The following is a 22,796-nucleotide window of genomic DNA, read 5'->3' as shown; positions in this document are numbered from 1 at the left end:
TATCGAGCACCATGCCCTTGCGTGGGGAGTTGACTGATGCAGTGAAAATTAATTACGTACTGCACTATTCGACCTTGTAACACAATATACATTACTGTGTGCCATTCTTTCAAACCCAAGAAGGGACCCATGTGCAATTAGGGTCCAAATTACAAAGAGATGGTCCACTTAAACTCCATATTCCAAGTCCGTTTGGGGGCAATATATAATTTCATGACTTCCAAGACTGCTCCCTCAAGGTCACATTAAACTAACACTCGACTCCTCAAATTGGAATCCCCGCCATAAAACAATGCAATAAGAGTAGATGAATGGGATAAAAGAAATGCCTGTTTTATTAAAGACAAACATCCTGGCCCGAATCGAGCAGCAAAACCGATGGGGGTGTTTCCGGTGGAATCAGACGGTCGTGATCACCCACCGGCACATGGGGTGGATGTCGGTTTGTCGACTTTCCATGTTGGAGGGCATCATGAACTACAGCTCACCACAAAGGGATTGATAGCAGTTATAAATTGGGAGGTCCTGATCCCAAGCTTGAGATCAACTTCCCCGCCTCCCAACCAGAAGAAATCTGGGTCCAACTTTGCAATTGCTTCGTCCAATATTACCTGAAATACCACCACCCCATATATTAATCATTTAAAGAAAAAGGTAATAAAGCTGAAAAGATATTTAAAGACTAATCCATGAGACTGTTTTCGGACAAGTATAATAAAGTCTACGCATTTCTACAAAGCATGCCATGAGGATATGAGTAATATTGATTTTAAAGTATGCAATTGTTCAAACGATGCCAAATCGCCCAAATCTTATCATCTCTACTTCCCTGCTTCCTCTCACTACACATGCAAACTCAAGTGAATAAATATGAGCCTTATCATAAAGAAAATATTAAAAGTGGGGAGGGAATAGTGAACTGATCAGTCACAGTAAATCTGAGCCTCCCAGAGGCATTATAAGCAAAATTGTTGTTTTCAGATAACATATAAATGCATTTTCTGCTGTTACGAAAAGTTCAGGCAACATTACTTCCCCTCCTCCCAAAGCCTTGCTATCTGGCTTCCCAAGATCTCATGTGCCTAATAAATCCCCATAGCTGACTACAAAATGGATTTATCAAATAGTTAAGACATACAGGTAAGCATGGTTGTTATCATTGTCATCGAGAAAAATAACCATGAAGCCTACATACAAAGGGGGGTCTGGGTTCTTAGCTGCTCTATCCATATGATCTCCTTTGATGATATTCTCTCGCTAGGGCTAAGCCCCACGTCATTAGCATAGTGGTTTTCTATGCCGAGACCATGACTTAGCCTTTCCATTCAGCTAGCTCTTCAACCCTGCTTGACATAACCTAATCTCCTTGGATCCCGGATTCTATTCCTTCCTTTGTAAGTGATATTCCATAAGTGGGTGGAAAAGGAGACTCTAATTAGCTAAAATTGAATAGGGGAAGGGAGGACCAGACAAAAAGCTTAAGAGACCTTATTATTGTGCAATTCTAGGATTATTGCAATGACTCAGACTCCAATTTAAATAACCATACAGACACCTGCTTCAACATATTATTCCAAGAACAACTTATGTCTATACATGCAGTTGCCCACAGATAACATGATGTGCATCTAAACACCTCTTCTGGTCATGTTATATCCACAACAGTGATAAACTTGATCTGAGTTCGTGCAAAATTTCCACTTCACTTTTTCCTTAACTTGCATTCAATATCATTTGGAGTTTCTGGATTCTTAACATCATAGCAGTGTGCCAAACAAACGGTAAACTATAAGATTTAGCGAACTCTATGAACAAGAGGACAAAGCTTTGATTACCGGAATGTCTGTTTCCATGCCAATGCATGTCACTGCATTATGCACGTATCCAGTGAGTTCAAGTGACTCCTCTTCTGGTGCCAGCCTCACTGTATCAAGGAAAATAGTCTGAAATTAGTGACATATTTCCCCAACATTCTAATATATGACTAAAGCTAAGTGTCTTCATAAAAAGAAAATACACCTCTAGATAAGTTGTAGATAGAAAATTTAGCAGTCATAATAATACTAGTAATAAAGACCATCATGGGCATCAAAGTTTTAATCAAGTCGTCAGCAGATTAGAGTGACCCAGCCAAATTGGCTTACCAAACATTTACAAAACGTAGCTCACATATATATCGTTAAGATCTGTTAACAGTGAGAAATTTTACTTTCTTCAATAAATATATGCATGTTCATCCATGACTTACACATATTGCCTGCAAAAAAAAAAAGCTAAATGTAGAATTTCATATAATTGACTTTTGATTTTGAATCAGTGAATTACTCAGATAGGCATGAGATATTGGGTGACTGATTGATGTCCTCTTTCTTGCATACGATACCTTAAAAAGTTATATTAGTAAGAAATCAAAAAATTATATTCTTTAGCTACTGGAGAGTACTCTTCGTGATACAACTCAGAACACTCATGATTGTTTTATTCTATTTAAAAGTTTGAAAATAACAGGAAAAAATCATTAAAAGATCTCTCTAAATGAGATGTCAAATTCTATTGGATGTGAGACACCAGTTGTCCCAGTGCTTGTTACCTGCAGAAAGTATAATGTTGAACAGAAAGCCTATGGCCTGGATGATAATTGCATTAGAAGCATGGATGTTTATAGAAGTAAAGGTTCAGGATGACCCGGAGCAAAAAAGAGTACAAGAAATGGGTTGTCATTATGTCCAGGAGTTTCTCTAACTGAACTTTTACCTCATCCTGAGAGACACATGGGAATGTCAAACAAAGTTCAAACTACAACAGGTAAAGCAGATACGCTCCGGTGGAGTCTTTCAAGATTCCTGAACATCAAAGAGACTAGAGGACATATTTCAATGCATTTGAGATGAGAATATACATAAAAGATGAGCAGAGCAAAGTTGGTGGCGTCAATGCGGAAAACCAGAAGACTGAAGTTTGTACAAAAGCTTAAAGTAGCATCAACAAAGGATAAAATAAGGTCAAAATAATTTGTGATTCTTTGGGGCCTTTGAGCACGTGTAACCTGCTGGTTGCAGCTCTGAAGAAGGGGGTGTTTGATTCTGGTTGAAGGATTAGAAAAGAGAAACCAATAAAGTACATTGATGGAAGTAATGGGAAGATATTTAAGACGATCCATTTTACATCGGCTTACCATTGGATCAAATCACTAGGGAAGTTCGATCCACAATACTTCACTATATATCGGATACAAATTGCCGTTTATTCTATAGTTAAAAACTTGCTTAACACCAAGTGATCACCACCTAAATGGATGATATAAGAATACCAAGTTGAAGGTTGAATGGGTTCCCCATCCAATGAAAGAGAAATAAGGGACACTTAGGATAACCAGACCATAGCAAGAGGGAGACTTAACCAAAAACCTAATAAATCAACTTGTATTGAAGATCTGAGATAATAATAAAACTACTTCAAGGTAATTGAAAACAAACAAAACTAGAAAATTATCAATTTACATGCACAAAATGATTGAAGATAGCAAATGCTCTCTGTCATTGGCTTAAATCATGCAGGGGAAATGTTGTTGTATAAATGACCTCATTGTGCCTTGATCAGATGGAAGAAGACAAGTTCCAAGCTGATGACCAACTACAGGTTTTTATTCAAATTGCAGACATCTGCCACAGGGTAAATCACTGCCTCTCAGGCTCTGCCCACTGATTCTACCATCAAGGCCAATGATAGACAATTACTTCCAGTGAGCAAAGGTTACAACTTTCATCATACAATGTTCTTAAAAGGGCAAGTCCTTTCAAAATCTTGTTAGCAAAAACTCTTTTCAAAATCTTGAAAGATGCTGAGTTACAATCCCATACATTAAGATTTATGATGTTTATCCTTTGCTTAGCCCAAGACCCCACTTGTTATATTTAGTTTGGTAGCGCGACTACATGACTTGAGTCCTAACAATACTACTGAAGTACAGTTTTTATCAGAACATTTTTGCTTCTCACTTTGGGCAGTTTACAATAATCTGTGGATGAATATCCTGAAGAAAATTGCAGCTAATCCCACCAAATGCAAGAAGGAAAAGAGGGCCTAAACAGTTAAACTTTCAGCAACAAGCTTTATCCCATATAATACAGTTTGTGCTGTTGACCAGAATATGATCCGTTTATAATCTTCTCACAGTTTGAATCAGTAAGGCTACCTAATCAAGACAATAGTAGGCAAAAGAATGGGTTGGCATGAAAGGTAAAAGCCAATTGATAGGTCAAAAACCTATTTCATTGGCTGCAAAACCTAAGTTTATGCAACATGTTAGCAACTCCAAGGTTGACTTATGCAAGAGTCGACTTGAGTGTGATAATGGTGCGGACACGAATACTGGACTGATTATTTTGCGGGATTATGGTCGTCGCAGGAAGACGGTCCAGCCACTTTCATTGTGGCTGGATTGATTGATGTTTTTCTTTTATTATTATTTATTTTGATAGGATTAGTTTGCATATTGTCTTGTGAGGACCTCTTTCGAATTGTTTTTTTTATTGGGACTTATTTGTTACTTGGTGGCCCTATATATATATAGGGCATGCATTTGTTATTTTTTTTTAATGAATTATTGCATGAAATTAATCTTCTTCTTCCTCCTCTCCTCTCCTCTTTCTCTTCTTCTTCCCCTCTTTCTCTCCTCTTTCTCTCTGCATTCCAATCCCTACATCCGTCCTGCGTCAGCTTTGGTATCAGAGCAGGGCTGACTTTGCCTCTGTTGCTGAAGTCGAAGGATCCAGTTTATGGACGGACCCCCGCCGATTCCTTTTCGGCCTTTTCCTCACCTGTATTTTGCTAGATCATTTGCACCGCAAACGCCGGAACACACGGAAGGTCGTCGCACGGCACGCGTCCCGAAGAAGAAGGGTCACTCCATTTCTTCATTATTTTCTTCCCTGTTCATCACCTCACCCACCGAGAAAAAAGAAAAAGCAAAACCCTCCCGTCGGTCGACTGTCTTCCGGCGTCAATCCACAGATCGCCTTCGCCCCCCCACCGCCGCCGCCTCCACCACCGTCTCCTTTCCCTCTCCCTTCCCTCTCGGTCCCTGCACAGAAGGGGAAGACCCCGTCGCCGGCTACCCCCACAGTGGCCCGAGCGGCGAATAAGCCGCTTTCTCCCTCTTTTTTTCCCCCCCCCCCTCTCGCCGTTTTCCCTTCCGGCCGCCGCTACACAGGCGCCAACCACCGCCTTCACCTTGCAGCGCCGCCGAATCACCATTGGAAGCCACCGCCCGTGACCGAAGCTCGGAGAAGGACGCCACCCCGTTCACTGCCGCACCAGCACCCCGCTCCACCGGCGCAACGTCTTCCCGCACCCACCGCCGCAAAATCAGGCGAGATCCGGCGGAAGCGGACGGACAGTCGAAGGTGGAAGACGATCCACAGTACGGGTACGATTTCGACCCGATAACCCTTAACCCATTAGCCCGAACCAATTCAAAAAAAAAAAAATTCAAAATTCAAATTTCAATATTGCGGATCGGACTACCTTAACGGGTTGGGTCTGTTAACCCGATAACCCGAATCCATTTGGGTTATCAAAAAAAAAAAAAAAAAAAAAGCGCTGCACGTGACGCGTAAGTCACGCACGTGCCGCGGTTTATTTCTCTTTTCCCCTCTTCTTTATTTCCCGATCTTCTTCTTCATCTCCGATCACCGCCTCCCGCCGCCTCACACCGTCCGACCACCAACATTCCCGCGGCCTTCCACTGCTCTCTGCGCCACCGCCCTTGTCCCACCGCCGCTGCCATCCTCGCTGCTCGCACCACCGCGCCGCGCGCCGCTCACGCCTCCTCTGTACCGCTGCTTGCCGCTGCTAATTACTGCCGCACCGCCGCGCCGTCGGGTTGCTCCCACCGCCGCGCCGCCGCGTTGCCGTCGCCGCCGTCGACTGCTGCACCGCCACTGTCAGTTCTGACAGCCATCACCGCAGACCGCCACTGTCGCTTCCCCTGCCAATAGTTGCTCCCACCTCCACCACCGTATCCCGCCCTCCCACCACCGCAACTTTCTGCCTTCCACTGCTGACAGCGCTCCCCGCTCGCTCCCCAACGCCGCTGCCACGCCTGCTGCTGCACCACCGCGCTGCGCGCCGCCCCTGCCCTTCTTTACTGCCGCTCGCCGCTGCTAAGTCGCCGCCACGCCGCTGCTACAACTCGCCATCGCCGGTCCCCGCGCCATCAGCCATCACGAACTGTCCCGACCAAAGCTGCCATCAGTTTCTCTGATCACATTTCAGGGAGGTCTCAGTGATCCCTTCTCTGCCACCGGTCGTCATCGAGCTTCTGTTCTACATCTCTGTAGACCACGTCTCTTCTGCGCGCACGAGTCTCTCTCCAGACCAGGTCAGCGCTGTTCTCCCATTTCCTGCAGATTCAATTTGCTCAATTAAGTTGGCATTAATTTTCTTAATTTGTGCGTGGTACTGCGTCTACAATTCCAAAATACACGCGTTCACACACGTTCACAAGACAAACAGAAACCCTAGTAGCAGCACTTTTAATATTAACTGTGGAGCTAGCTCAATTCGGGGAAACATACGTGGCTCCGTACCATCTTGCATAGTCCGAAAACTTAGTACTACTGGACTGCATTACTTGTTGGCCTGCGCTTCATAGTAATTTACAGTTTGCTATGACTATTTGCTAGGGAGTAGTTTTAGTTTATATTGAGCATCTACTTTGCAATTGTGAATTCATTTCATGCATTAGGTCTACTTAGGAACCTTTATAGTTGGTCGGCTACTACATTTTGTCATTCATTTTATGCATCTACGTAGTGGTCGTGTCGCATCTCATCTTGAGTTTCCCCTAGACATGGATTCCAAAATTGAAGCCCTATTAAAAGCTATCCATGACACTAATATTCAAGTCCAAAATACGAATGCCCAAGTCCAAGCAAACAACGCCCAAATTCATGACCTAACCACAATGTCCACCCAGGTTAATGCTCGACTCGATTCAATTGAGGCTTCAATTCAAAGGGTTATTGAATCCCAAAAGGTTAGTACTCCCCATTTACCGGGTCTTGATGAGGATGATACCCTAGAACAAATCCTAGAACAACAAGGTTCGGTTCGGCAGGGCAACTTTGATCATAGGTCTGTTCCAGGTCACCATTATGCCTACCCTCGCCCTAGAGGACCTGGTCCCATTCCTCCTGTTGATAGAGGTCACCGACATACCGTAGAATCTAGAGAGCCTCGTGACCCTGATGAAGATGTAATGCGAGGCATTAGGGTTGAAGCCCCCACTTTCGATGGTCGTCTTGATCCGAAGGTCTTCTCCGATTGGCTACACGAAATGGATCACTTCTTTGAGTGGTACAATCTGTCGGAGGAGAAAAAGGTCCGATTCGCTAGAATGAAACTCCTTGGTCGAGCCAAGTTGTTTTGGCAAAACACCGAACAACTGTTAGCCAGGAGACATCAACCTGCTATTACCGATTGGGTAGAGATGAAAGAAAAATTAAAAGAAAAATACCTTCCATTAAGTTATCAATCTGACCTCTTAGATCGATGGAACAATTTAAGACAAGGTAGTCGCACAGCTACTGAATACATCGCCCAATTTGATGAATTTATGATGCGTAGTAATGTAGCTGAAGATGAACGTATGATCTTGAGCCGATTTCGACGAGGCCTAACTGATGAGCTTAGGAAAGAACTTGTCCTTCGTGAAGTGTCCACCTTAGACCAAGCCTATACATTTGTGCAAAATTATGAACAATTCTCCAAATCTATGTTTGCTAGGCGCCCTGACACCAGGCGGGTCCCCACTAGTGCCCAACCATCTGGACCCAGACCCCCAGTCGGTTCTGTCCCTCCTAAACCCTTTTCTTCTCCACCTATCCAAAACCGAGATATTAAAGGCAAAGGAATTTTAGGTGAACCTCCAAAACCAAGCTCACGAATTCAGTGCTTTAAATGCCAAGGGTTTGGTCATGTTGCCTCCCAATGTGCAAATCCGACCCTAGTTATTGACACACATGAACAGAAGGATGACATAGATAATTTGGAGGAACAAATTTATGAGCCTAATTTAGATGATATTCACGATGTCGAAGACGAAACTGAGGAAGAATCACACACTTTAGGTTGTATCCGACCTACTCCCCAGATAATTGCCCACGAACCTGACCGATCCACTGTGAATGTAGTACGGTGTGCAATTACCCAGCCTAAAGAGACTGATGACTGGAGACGAACCTCAATTTTCCACACTTACATTAAATGCGGCGAAAAAGACTGTAAAGTTATCATTGATAGCGGGAGCTGCATTAATGCGATATCTTCCAGCATTGTCGCCCGCTTGGGTCTGACTCCTGTGTCCCAACCTCACCCTTATAAGGTCTCCTGGATCGACACGTCGTCCATTCACATTAAGGAACGGTGTCTTGTACCTATTCAAATCCTCTCTTATAAAGACACTGTCTGGTGTGACGTACTCCCAATGGACGTAGGTCATCTGATATTAGGTAGGCCTTGGTTGTTCGATCTCGATGTCACCATCTACGGTCGAACTAACTCTTGCTCCTTTGTATTCCAGGGTAAAAAGATTAAGCTTAATCCTTTACGGCCCAAAACGCTAAATAAGAGTACAGACAAGAGTAAATCAAAGGGGAAGGAACTGCATATCCTTAACCCCACGGAATTTGAGAGGAACGTCTTTAAGGACTCTCCGGTGTTTGCCCTGCTAGTTAAAGAACTTCAGCCACATCTTAAAAGCACATTATCGGCTGAATCCCTCGCTATTCTCGAGGAGTTCAAAGAAGTTTTTCCGGAAGACCTTCCAGATCATTTACCCCCTTTGCGTGATATTCAGCACGCCATTGACCTAGTCCCGGGAGCTACCCTTCCTAACCTGCCCCATTATCGGATGAACCCTTCTGATCATGCAGAGCTCCTAAAGCAAATTAACGAGCTTCTACAAAAGGGATTTATTCGAGAGAGTCTAAGTCCTTGTGCCGTACCTGCCCTTCTTACTCCAAAAAAAGATGGGACTTGGCGAATGTGTGTAGACAGTCGGGCTATTAATAGAATCACGGTCAAATACCGTTTTCCTATTCCCCGGCTCGACGATATGCTGGATATGATGGTAGGTGCCTCGATTTTCTCCAAGATTGACTTAAAAAGTGGCTACCATCAAATCCGGATTCGTCCAGGAGATGAATGGAAGACAGCCTTCAAAACAAAAGATGGCCTCTATGAGTGGCTGGTAATGCCTTTCGGCCTCTCAAACGCTCCAAGTACATTTATGCGAGTGATGACTCAAGTACTCCGACCTTTTATGGGCAAATTTTTAGTCGTGTACTTTGACGATATCCTTATTTATAGTCAAACTAAGGAGCAACATTTAGGCCATTTAAGGCAAGTTTGTACGACTTTACGCAACGAGAGCCTCTATGCTAACCTTAAGAAGTGTTCATTTTTCACTACTCACGTAAACTTCTTAGGGTATATAGTCTCCTCTGAAGGTTTATCTGCTGATCCTGCGAAAATCACCGCAATTGTTGAATGGCCTGAACCTAAGAATATTACTGACATCCGTAGTTTTCACGGCCTGGCCACATTTTACCGTCGTTTCATTAAGGGCTTCAGTACACTTATGTCACCTATCACTGATTGTCTTAAACGAGGTGATTTTCAGTGGACACGCGCAGCCGCTAACGCATTTAATAACATTAAGAAAAAAATGACGGAAGCGCCAGTTATGCGACTCCCTGATTTTAACAAAGTTTTTGAGGTGGAATGTGATGCGTCTGGCTTAGGAATAGGTGGTGTGCTTAGTCAAGAACGTCATCCTATAGCCTATTTTAGTGAAAAGCTGAATGAGGCTAGACAAAGATATTCCACCTATGACAAGGAATTTTATGCCATAGTCCAGGCCCTACGGTATTGGCGACATTATCTCCTTCCTAATGAATTTGTTCTCTATTCTGACCATGAAGCACTTCGTTTTCTTAATTCCCAGAAAAAACTTAATCATCGACATGCTAAGTGGGTTCAGTTCCTCCAGGATTACACTTTTGTCCTCAAGCATATGTCCGGTGCTGCGAACAAAGCTGCTGATGCGTTAAGTCGTCGAGTAACTCTGTTGTCCGCCATGTCTGTTTCCATCACCGGTTTTGATAGACTTAAGCTCGATTACTTGTCTTGCCCAGATTTTGGCCAACTCTATAATGCCCTTGCTGATGGACAAGGACCTTTGATTGATGGTGTTTATCTACAAGACGGGTATTTGTTCAAAGCTTCCAAGCTCTGCATTCCGCGCACTTCCGTGCGCGATTTCTTGATATGGGAAGTACATGCCGGTGGTCTCTCTGGACATTTTGGCCGTGATAAGACCATAGAAGAAGTTGAACGTCAATTTTTTTGGCCAAGTTTGAAACGGGATGTTGCTAAAATTGTGGGACAGTGTCGCACGTGTCAACTAGCTAAGCACAAAAAACAAAATACTGGCCTATACACTCCGTTACCTGTCCCAGATCGCCCTTGGCTTGACCTTAGTATCGACTTCGTACTCGGCCTTCCTCGCACATTTCGGAAACATGACTCCATTTTTGTGGTTGTGGATCGTTTTTCTAAAATGGCCCACTTCCTTGTTCCAAAACTTCTGATGCCTCTCGAGTAGCCAAGATATTTTTTGATGAGATTGTTAAGTTATACGGTTTACCAAAAACCATTGTCTCCGATAGGGATGTCCGTTTCATGAGCTATTTTTGGAAAACCTTGTGGCATCTGGTTGGCACCAAACTTAAATTTTCTACGGCTTATCATCCTCAAACCGATGGCCAAACCGAAGTCGTCAACCGAAGTCTAGGTAACCTTCTGCGTAGTCTAGTCGGGGATCACAATCGTAACTGGGATTCTATTCTGCCTGTCGCCCAATTTGCATATAATTCATCAGTCAATAGATCTATCGGGATGAGTCCATTCGAAGTGGTCAATGGTTATAAAGCTCGCAAACCTGTAGATCTCCTACCTATGTCCCCCCATATTCGCATTTCTGAGTCTGCACATGCATTTGCACAGCACATTCATAATCTGCATCAGGAAATTAGCAAGCGCATTCATATGAGTAATGCTCAATATAAGCTACAAGCTGATTCTCATAAGCGAGATAAGTCATTTCAAACTGGGGATTATGTGATGATACGTATTCGGCCTGAGCGGTTTCCATCTGGAACCGTCAAGAAACTGCAGGCTCGTAGTGCTGGGCCTTTTCGGGTATTGCAACGCGTGGGTACTAATGCTTACGTTCTTGATCTTCCCTCTGATTTTGGTATTAGCTCCACTTTTAATATTGAGGATTTGGTTGCTTACAAGGGCCCCCTTTCTATTCCTACTGACCCTTTCGCTCTGCCATCACTTGAGCTTGAGGATACTCCTCTTCTTGATTCCATCCCATCCCCGACCAATCTAGCTTTACCACCAGCACAAAAAGAACATATTGATGCCATTTTAGATGAGCAGACTGTTTCTACCAGTGATGGGGGTGTTCAGCGTTTTCTGGTTCGTTGGCGAGGACGCCCGGAGTCTGATACTACATGGATTACCCGTGCGGAGTTACAGCGCATTGACCCAGATCTTTTGGAGTACTACCAGAGTCATTCGTCGGGGTCGACTTCTTCTTACCCGGGGGGAGTTGGTGCGGACACGAATACTGGACTGATTATTTTGCGGGATTATGGTCGTCGCAGGAAGACGGTCCAGCCACTTTCATTGTGGCTGGATTGATTGATGTTTTTCTTTTATTATTATTTATTTTGATAGGATTAGTTTGCATATTGTCTTGTGAGGACCTCTTTCGAATTGTTTTTTTTATTGGGACTTATTTGTTACTTGGTGGCCCTATATATATATAGGGCATGCATTTGTTATTTTTTTTTAATGAATTATTGCATGAAAATTAATCTTCTTCTTCCTCCTCTCCTCTCCTCTTTCTCTTCTTCTTCCCCTCTTTCTCTCCTCTTTCTCTCTGCATTCCAATCCCTACATCCGTCCTGCGTCAGATAAGTCAGTGCTGAGATTCCTTGGAGATTTTGAAGCAAGTATGGCACCCTAGTTAGGATATTTCCAGCTTGTAAGGTGCAAAAGAGGAGGGAAGGGCAAGGTCTAATATAGGTTAATACATTTGCCTCACAAAGAACAAATAAAAAGTAGGCAAACTAAAGGTGACCAAGCATTGGAGGATAAATCACCACTTATAGTATTTTCTCCCTCTTTTTCCTCTTTTGTAGATTTTGTTTTCCCTTCCAGTATTCTTGTGCAGCAATTGGTCCTATGCATGTGTCTTGAAACTACTATGTATAAGAGGCAATGGCAACAACAAAAAAATTGTGTTCCTTACTGACTCTGATCTAACATGGAAAAGTGAGCAGTAACATGGTTTTAGAATAGGCTCGGCACTGATTCCTATAAAAGGTCAAAGCCAAGAATGGCTAGAAGTTTAGTTAAACTTGTTTGTGCAGGTGATTACTCCAACTTCACTAGTGTGGTTCTGTCAAAGCACTGGATCACTAACTATATTGGCCACTTTTATCTATATCTCTGTTGACCTCTGTAGATTGTTATAGACCTCATTTCTAAAGTCTAAAATGAAATATCAGTACTAAGATATCTTTACAAGTTCTGTGGTGAAAAGCAAGTCAAATACTTCATTCATGGATCATTTGTAGAACTTGAAACATAGGAAGGGAATGATAAGATGTGAAATGGTGGCGAGGACTTTTATGACAAAGTAGAATTTCTGATACAGCTTCAGCTGAATAAAGATTAAATTTACGACCACAATCTTAATTTTCATCCTAATCATCCACTAAGGGATCAAAACATGACATACAGAAAGGTCTTTCATTAGTTTAGTGGAACTTTTAATGTGGGAAAAAAAAGGAATCATCCTACAAATAAGATCCAGATAATTATTAGAACTTATTGAAAATTAAATGGCATAGCACAATTTTATAACATATAAGTTGGACATCGCAAGGACATTAATGGGGCCAAAAGGCGCGATTGTGTGGAAATTTGAACTACCAGTTAATCATCTCATATGATTTAATGCTGGGAGCAGAGAGCATTTTTTTCCCTTTCTTTGCTTTTTATGTGTACGCACAAAGTAACACCACAGCTTCATGTTCCTCTTCATTTTCTAGGGTAGTTATTCGATGTTCAGATTATTTAGACTTGTTATCAGAACGCTTGCTTTTCTCATTTTCTTTTTTAGCTAAGATTACATAATGCTCTCCTAGAGAGAGTGGAGGGATGGGGAGAGAACTATGACCACAGAATGTTAAGCAGTACAAATTGTTTCCTGAATGCTTTCTTAGCGAAGCTTCACAGATTATATGAGAATACGTATTTTAACACATTCATAGTTTTCTGCTAAGAGTATGACATGGATGAATCATTCAAGCTTAAAAAGTCTCAGCTTACCCATAAAACAATGTTGAGAAAGAAAATAAGAATATAAAATGGTAGACATGCTAAATAATCATTAGATAAATGAATTAGCATCTCCAAATGACTTAACAAATTAACTTTTATCCAATAAAAAACATGTAAAGACAAACTCACTGTTGAATCTCTTCTTTGGTATCTTCTTGTCGTTGAGTGCATAAAGAAAGTTCTTGATATTTTCAGCATTAAGCCGAGCTATATACTGAAATAAAATAAATATTAACTAACTAAAAATGACTTAACAGAAAGGGCACTGATTAGTACAATAGAGAAACATGTACCTGAATAACAACAATGTAGTACTTTGAATTGTTATGATCGCTGCAATCAGTAACACTAGCAGGAGCTTGGGTATTGACCTGAGAAGAAAAATAGAAGTTTGTCACATAAATTGAATCAAGGACCGCCCCATGTGACAAAAATACATTATAAAGAACTAAAAGGATCTGTATTAGAATACTTCTCCAATACATCTACTACTGTGTTATTGTTCTCATTATATATATATATATTTGGGTGAAGATTCTCATTATATTATTTAACAAAATAATTTTAAGAAATTAATCTGCATTTATCAAATAGGATATAGTAACAAATAGGGTAATTAGATGATTGAGGCAGTAAGCAAGTTTGCATGTCATTCTTGTTTTGTTAAGGAAAAAGTTTGCATATCATTCATTTTCTCTTTTTTAATGAAATTGTAACTGCCCAGGACCTCACCAAAAAAAGTCAGCCAAAAAGTTACTAATTAGGGTCCCTGTCCCTGCTTAAGTATCCAAAACCTCTCCAACGCACAACCAATATGAGACTGACACATGCCTACATGGGTCCTTACACATTAATTCCTTTAAGCCCTATCATCCTTACCATGGACGAGTCCAATCAAAAACAAAATTGCCATGACCAACTCATGGTCAATCCCAACAAGGCCCATGCTGCAGTGTCCTCTAGTTCACATGGGCTTGAGCCAGGTTAGCTCTCATACCATTTGTAATGACCTAGGACCTCACCTAAAAGGGGATAACTAGAAGGTTTTAATTAAGGTTCATGGCCCTGCTTACATACCCAGACCTCCCCAATGCATAAACAGTATGGGACCAAACACAGTTGCATGGGCCCTCACAATAACTACTAGTATCTAGCATGTGCAATGTGTGTGATCTACAAAGAAAAAAAAATATTACATGAAAAATAGAGTCAGCATGAAACTATGATTCGTTTCTCTCTCCTTTGTTGTCCCTTAATATATTCAGCTTCCTTTCTTAGAATTTTCTTTTTATCTCTTTTTTGATAAGGTAGAGAAGGAGCCATTTCTTAGTGAAATTATGAAAGGCATGTGCTACAAGCACAATGTCACGGATTCGAATCATGGGACAGCCACTTTATGTAAAAAGAAAAGGCCAAACATTAGGTCTATCCCTATTTTGCCCCTCCTAGGAACCCGAATTGTCAAGACCATAACTCGGTAATGGGCTTTCTATTTGATTAGGTAGAGATAGGCAGCCCTTTTATAATTTACTCTAGTTACATTAGGACTCTAACGTGCCATTCCGAAAGGGAAAAAAAAAGTCTGGCTAAAAAGAAAACAATCCAGTTACGGAGGGAGAATTCAGTCACAGCACCTTCTATTGTAATAGTAGAGATGGTTATGATCAAATTAGGTTCAAGGTTAATATCAAGTGCATGGAGTTTGGTCTAGATATAGTAATAGCACTTATTATTAAAAAATATGATACTACTATGGGAAGATGGACCACATGGAGGCTTGTTGGCACATTTGAAATTTTTAACGCATTCTGGAACTTTTATCTAACAGATTGACTGCACCAGTTACACGCACACACAAAAGAACAACCCATACATCAATGCTTCGAGATGATTAGAGAAAAGAGATAATTTTCTAATACAATCTACTTTGTTCAAATATATTTTCCTGTATGGAAATAATAGATGCGAAGCAAGAAGGTAGAGATGAAGAAAAAGGAAATTTGACTTTTGAGAAAATATATTAGCCTTACGAGATTACAGACATAGACACACACATGGGCATGCAGGCAGGCAGGCATGCACATATATATACACACATACACATCCATACACACAAAAACACACATGCATACATACACACATATATGTAGATATATAGATAGAGAGAGATGGCGAGGAGGAGGAGGAGGAGTGTTGCCCAGTAGATACAACCCAAGAGGGGGGTGAATTGGGTTTTATAAAACTTTTAAGCCACTTCTAACACTTTTCAATTAATTATGCTAAGTTGTATAGTTGCACAGTGGAATTTAAACTTAGCAATAGGTTGATTTATCGAATGAGACTTGATTAAGTAAATTTAATATGCTTGCAACTAAAGGATGCGCGGATAAGAGTTAAGCATGCAATTTATCTAGGTAAGTAAGTGAGCAAGATAGACAATGACAAAAAGCACCACAAACACAACAAACATATAGTGGTTCGGTGCACCCCAGCACCTACATCCACTCCCCAAGACCTCTTGGAAATTTCACTATAATCCTACAGATTACAGCCGGTTGTTTTACAAGCTCACAACCCAACTTGTTGTTTTACGAGGTCACAACGAACTCGGTCGGTTTTCCCAGGCTCACCGACTAGAACCACCCGATTGTTTTCACGGGCTCACAATCCAACCCAGTTGGTTTTCCCAGAGGCTCACCAACCACAACCTTACAACGATTGTTTTCCGGGTTCACAATCAACCCAGTTGGTTTTCCCAAAGGCTCACCAACCACAACCTTACAACGTTGGTTTTTCCCTTTGGCTCACCAACAAACCTTAACCCCTTGATTCAATCCCTTGATTGAATCAAGTTACAAGATATTTAGAGCAAGAGTTTAAATCAAGTACAAGCTTCTCAAATAAGCGAATATAGCAAATATAAACAAGTAAAGGGAAGAAGCCCTCAAACAGATTTATAGATAGAGGAACTCGGCTTCTTCTTTACTTGACCCTCTTCTGATTTTGCCCAAAGTAGAAGATCACCGAGGCAGCACACGGATGGAGAGGAAGCTTTGGGATTCACTTGGATGATCTTCTTCTCTCTATTTTCCTTTGAATGGCCCTTTTGTGCTTATGGGAGATTTTCCGTGTAATCTCTTTGGAATCTTTTTCCTAAATGTTCTCTCCCACTTCCATCGGTTCTCCCCTAGCTCTCTTCTTGTTTTTATAGCTTTAGATGGCGTGGAAACAAGAATATAGCCGTTAGAGACAAAAATAGAGCCGTTGGACACAGTCTGCACTTCCTGATAATATTACCGTTGGGATCGGAGTCGACTCGCGCGATCAGGAGTCGACTCGCCTGTTGCAGGAGTCGGCTCGTGCTTTACTGGAGACGACTCGGCCACTGTTCCAAATTTGAATTAAAGTGCATGCCTTGACTGGGAGTCGACTCGACTTAACCCGGAGTCGACTCGCCAACATCTGGAGCTGACTTGGCATCTTCGGAGTCGGCTCATCCCATGAATCCAGAGGACATACTTTCTGATTTTCTTTCTCGAGTCGACTCGGATTCTCTTGGAGTCGACTCGGCTCTCAGAGCCCGAAAACTGATCCTCTGCATTTTTGGGGTCGCGCTGCCTTGGAGTCGACTCGAACTGTCTTGGAGTCGACTCGCCTCTCAGAGACGAAAATACCGTCTTCTGTCTTTGGGTTGCGGTGTCTAGGAGTCGACTCGAATCTCAGAGGCAGTAACTTGGTTTTCTGTCTGTTGATGGTCGCGGAGTCTCGGAGTCGACTCGTGCAATGCGGGAGTCGACTCGAATCTCAGAGTCCCAAAAATGCTCTCTGACTTTTTCTTTGTGTTCCGCTGAGAGTCGACTCTGCTTTCTTTGGAGTCGACCTACCAACCATCGGAGTCGACTCGCGTTCCACTGGAGTCGACTCGAATCTCAGACCCGAAAACTGCTCTCTGACTTTTCTGCCTGTGACTCCTAGGAGTCGACTCATACTTCTCCGGAGTCGACTCATACTTCTCCGGAGTCGACTCGAATTCCACTGGAGTCGACTCGAAGACTGTTCTTTTGAATTTTTCTTTTGATTTTACTCCTCCAATTTGAATCCTTTGAACTTTAAACTTTGGGCCAATAAATTGTAGCTTTCTTCCAACTTGAGAGCTTTGGAGGCCTTCTTGTGTTCTTCCAACTTGCTATGTTCCTTGCAAAATAAATATCTTTCTCCTTGCAACATAAACATTAGTATCTATACTTCAAGATTTTGTGATCATCAAAATCAATCTATGAATCAATCTTTGGGTCATCAATCTCCCCCTTTTTGATGATGACAAAACTTGGAGTATATGCAATATAAAAGATATTGATTTCTAGAAGTAATACATAGCTAAGTTGCCTGAAGTAGAAAACATATATATTTAAAAACATACTTCATGATAATGCTTTAGATTTAATCAGCTTAACACAATCAACATATTTAAATTTTAAGCTGATTTGTATTCAATTCAAAGTAATAAAGCATTCTGAGTATATAGCATATACTTAGATATTTCTCCCCCTTTTTGACAACATCAAAAAAATAGTGAAACATTAAGTACAAAGATCAGAGCAGAACACATCGAGTGTGAATTCAAGAGGTTTTTTTTAATTTGATAGCACAGATAGTTTTCTAATCAAGTGTAGGTGGAATCTTCCTTAGGTTAATTCAAGAAGTACCACAAATGATATTCAAGGAAAAATATGAGTGAAAATCTAACCTCTCTTCACTAAGTATGAAAGCTTGTTCATTTAAGACCTTTTGCCCAATCTATTAAGTATTTTATCAACATGAGAGCAATTTAATTAATTTTCAGAGTAAAAGATCAAAACTTATATATTTGGAAAAACATATCATCATGTTGGATCATTAATTCTTAATGACTTCAAAGTTCTTTTATGATAATAAGAGCATTGGGGCACAAATACCAAAATATGAGTTTATGCAATTTTTGATACATCTTTGAGCTCTTTTAAAGACTTTCTTTTATTCCTTTAGAAAATAAGCACAATTTGATACATAAAATAATGAATTGGCACAAAATAGAAGTTCTAAAGAGCAAGCCAATTAAAACTCATTAGTGAGGTTCAAAATAGATTTTCTAAGAGATACTCAAGAAAATTTAATACATTGTTCTCCCCCTGTTTTATTAAATTAGAGGCTCTTAAGATTTGTAATTTGGTTCATGAGTGATGCATAAGATATACTAACCAAATAACACGCCTCAAGGTGTATCATAAAGATTTTCAGATTTAAATTTCAGATGATACATATTGGAGAGTATTAGGATCACTTTTCATTTAGTATTCTTTCCCTCTCCTATAGATTCATGTAATTAAGTTCCATAAGACCTCTCCTTCTGAAATTTTCTTTCTCCCCCTCAATTGATCATTCCATTTAAGAGTTTAGAATCCTAAGATAATGTTCAACAAAATTGTCAATCTCAAAAATATATTTTCTATAAGTTTCAGCTTATTTTCATAAGACTCAAGGTTTGAGATAAGACAACCTTTATAGAACTCATCTCAAGGTAATTAAAGCATGTTTTGCAATATAAGGAGATTCATCAAAATCAATCCATAAAATTCAAAGCATGCATCAAAATAAAGTGTCTTTGGGATAGGATACTGAATATCTAAAGCTCCCCCTCAAAAGATGCATTCTTCTTTAATCATTTTAAATTGTTGAATTTCAGATTATAGTGATAAACGTGAATAACACTGAAATCCTGTAATATCGAGAATGTAGAGTAATCTAGTATTATTCCAAAATTTGTAGTAATTACTCTTTCTAATCCTTTACGAACAAGTTATGTTTTCTCTTAATCTTAGAGAAAATGTATAGAAATATCAATCAGAAAATGATTCATTTGAAGCTTAGTTTCTTTCAACCGCATTTACATTTTCTTTCTTTTAGAATCATTTGAGTGAGCTGAAATATTTCTAGTTTTAAGATCATTCACTCTATTGATGGAAGTTTTTAATAATGTAGGGGAGAAAAACATATAGATGATCATTGAGGTATATATATTTATAGAACTCAATTTTTTAATCATAGTTTTTCAGCAATGTATACATGAAACACAATAAATCCTTTTAATATCAAAATAAAATCATATATTTAGAAATTTTTGTTTGCAATCAAGATCATCGAAAGACACATCATTTGAACCAATATTAGTATACTTTGAAGATAAGAAATGATATGTTTCTGATGCGTATCGGAGCAATCAACCAAGGCATCAAAATTAATTCTGTTTTTCTTACATTAAGAATTTATTTAAAAATCATATTGAGTTCAAGCTTTTATATAAAATCAGATTCTGAATTACATAAGGATTTTCAATAGAGGCTTTCAAAATCATAATTTGAGATATGTATCTTCCACATTGTAGCTCATCTTAAATCATTACGATTGAAAACACATATTTCAAACATATAAGAGCATATTCAGAATATTTGTATTTATGTTGAATTTTGGTGTGAATTAGAACATTATATACTAAAATTAGGCATGTTGAAAGATGAAACAAAATCAATTCATTTTTCCTAAATAGATATATCCTTCTCTTCCCCTTTTTTTTTTTACAAATTTTATTCTACTTTCAGATTTTAGAGATGATTGTGAATGACAAATCTGAAATAAAATAAAAATAACTTCATATAGTACTTCAAACATTCAATCATGGAACATTACAAAATATTGGGAATTCATAATTCAGAACATCAGGCCACATGCAAAATATGTTATGTGTTAAGTCATGCATTAAAATAATAAGAACACGCATGTCAAGGATCAAAATCAATTCTTTTCAAATAAACTCCCCCTATTTAAATATAATCTTGCATTGATTTCATCCTTAAATTATGTTTTCAAGTGATAAAAAAAGATGACTTGATTCTTCTTATATACTTTCATTTACTTTGTCTTTCATTTTTTACTTTCTTATGCTCTATACTCTATTTACTCCCTATCCGGTGGAGTTGGGAAGGGGCACGAGGTACTATCACTAGCCTCCCTCTTGTGCCGTCCCTAATATGCCCTACACCGAATAGTTGGGTCAAATAGTGCCGGGTACTACCACTAGCCTCCCCATTGGCACCATCCCTATGATGAGCAATATAGAAAGTTTAAAATGGTTACTTCAAACTCTCCCTGTTTAAGTGTAATTAATTATGGATTTTATCCCTTCCAAAAGAGTGCTCACCCAAGTCTCATAAGTGTGCCGAATATATTATGTTTGTTTTGCTTTTCCTTAAGATTGGAGTACTTGCCTTGCTTAGATTTTTCATCTCTTGAATAATGTCCACTTTCTTTTCTTTATCTCTCTCTCTTTTTGTTATTCCCAAGTAATTTACATGAAAGAGCAGAATAAAGAAATAATCTTATGTATCATATAGATGTATATCATGCAAACAACATTTTCATTATGCTCATGGATTCATAACTTCTCACAAGTTATTTTACATCAAAATTTTAAGCATATACTTGTGTATTTCATGGTTATGATATAGTCAAAGATATATTTTAGTTTGTGCAAACCATGAAACAATTTCTAAGAGCATAAGTCAATCAATATATATAGAGACATGATATCAAAAATTAATAATTAAAGACCTTAATCATGCCATAATAGGATTTAAGTTATTGACTTTGCTCAATTAATTTATGAGAGAAGTATCTAGAATTACCAATTCATTCTGCATTCTTCAGCAAATATCTACTAGATTTCTTACGTGTGAACTTTTGGCTGAAGAAAATCCTCTCTCTTGTTTGCATGTGAATGTTTGTTGTATCTTATGTGGAGGTGTCCTTCAAGTTGAATTCACTCATTTTCTTGCTCAAGGATTCTGCATTATTAACAAACTCCTTTTCTTTCTTGAAGGAAAGTCTTTAGTTTATTTAATATACAAACCATTCATCTAACACTTTTCTAACTAGATGACTCAATATAAGATAAGACAATAGTTGAATATTGAGTAACTTTACTCAAGAGATTGCCTAAATATAAGCAAGCATATATCACTTGAACTAAAGAGATAGTTTCATTAACCAAGATGGTTCAAGGACAAGCATGTGAGGCAATAGGAAGATTCATCAAGGTCAAATTAATTTCTTATTTTCAACATCAATTTAGCTTAGATTCTATTTGCTTAAGATAATTATCAATAAGGCATGCTAGCTAAGTTTTGATCAAATTGCCTTAAACAATTGTTTCTATCAAAATTCAGATTATGATTCATTTGTTATCAATAAATTATGATTCATTAGAGTTAGATTGAAGTCTTGCATAAGGGCACATAATGATCACACAATCTGGTCTATTAGGTGTTTGATGAAATAATTATTCTATCATGCTTTTGATGCTTGTTCCAAATCACATATTGCTTTATCATATTAGTAATGAGTGTTTTCAAATAACGTGGTTATTTTATATAGATTTTTTTTTAAATGAAATAACCACATAGACGTATATTCTACACATTCATTTGACAGAATATAAAGCTCATAAAGCAAGCAAATGATAATGGTGATCTTTACTTCTAATCATGCAAGAATTTCATCAAGATCTAATTCATCTTTTCTTGATTGAATCTTTTAGTAGTCACCAATTTTTCTTCATTAAGTGTATTTTTGAAAACTCAATTTGGTTCTAATTATTAACAAGTTTTCAGATTGTCATATGTAAAAGATTAAACATATCCATATATAATTTGATTTTAGTATCTTGATAATGAATCATTAGTCTCATAAAGAATAAACTGAATTGATATTTCTTTAACTAGAATCTTTTTATTGAATATTCTATATGCATTGCTTGATGAATGATATCCAAGGATAGAAATATCTTTATCAGATTTGGCATTATTTTCATAAGAATATATCAGGTATAACGTGTACGACTGAAAAATATGAAAGATATGCAGTAGTTCATTTTCTATTTTTCAGAAGATCAAATGGAGTTTTCATCAAATATAGACCTAATAGAAACCATATATATGACAAGCAATGATGATAGCTTTTAAATGACTATCGTACAACATTGCCTTTTTCATTTCTTCAAGGATTCTATTAACCCTATTTTACTTATGGTGTTCTTTGGTGCAGAAATAATTGTATTCAATATTATTTTCTGTGCACAACTTAATACAAAATTGGTTTTCAACACTATGCCATGATACTTCTTTTACTTTCATAGTTTGCAAACCTTTTTCATTTGATCCCTTTCACAAGATTTAGCAAATGCAGAAAATACTTTAATTTTACTTGCCAAAAACAAATCC

At 39.1% G+C, this 22,796-nt stretch overlaps 1 protein-coding gene across 1 annotated transcript in view; it reads right to left on the bottom strand.

Annotated features, from left to right (window-relative positions):
• The window catches only part of LOC103705207 (YbaK/aminoacyl-tRNA synthetase-associated domain-containing protein), a 28,463-nt gene continuing 5,667 nt past the window's right edge, over window positions 1–22,796 (bottom strand). Inside the window, exons 2-5 of the mRNA XM_039120818.3 lie at window positions 13,779–13,856; window positions 13,615–13,699; window positions 1,836–1,924; window positions 1–611 (exon numbers count right to left, since the gene is read on the bottom strand). Coding sequence (XP_038976746.2) covers window positions 471–611; window positions 1,836–1,924; window positions 13,615–13,699; window positions 13,779–13,856 — 393 coding nt within the window. The 3' untranslated portion in view covers window positions 1–470. The remainder of the gene's footprint in view (window positions 612–1,835; window positions 1,925–13,614; window positions 13,700–13,778; window positions 13,857–22,796) is intronic.

The sequence above is a fragment of the Phoenix dactylifera genome, chromosome 3 (genome assembly GCF_051530095.1).
Source record: "Phoenix dactylifera cultivar Ajwa chromosome 3, Ajwa_hap1_PhDact_Kaust_v1.1, whole genome shotgun sequence".
Classification (NCBI taxonomy): Eukaryota; Viridiplantae; Streptophyta; class Magnoliopsida; order Arecales; family Arecaceae; genus Phoenix; species Phoenix dactylifera.
The sequence above is the reverse complement of the archived record's forward strand: the minus strand, read 5'-3'. Positions and strand labels throughout refer to the sequence as shown.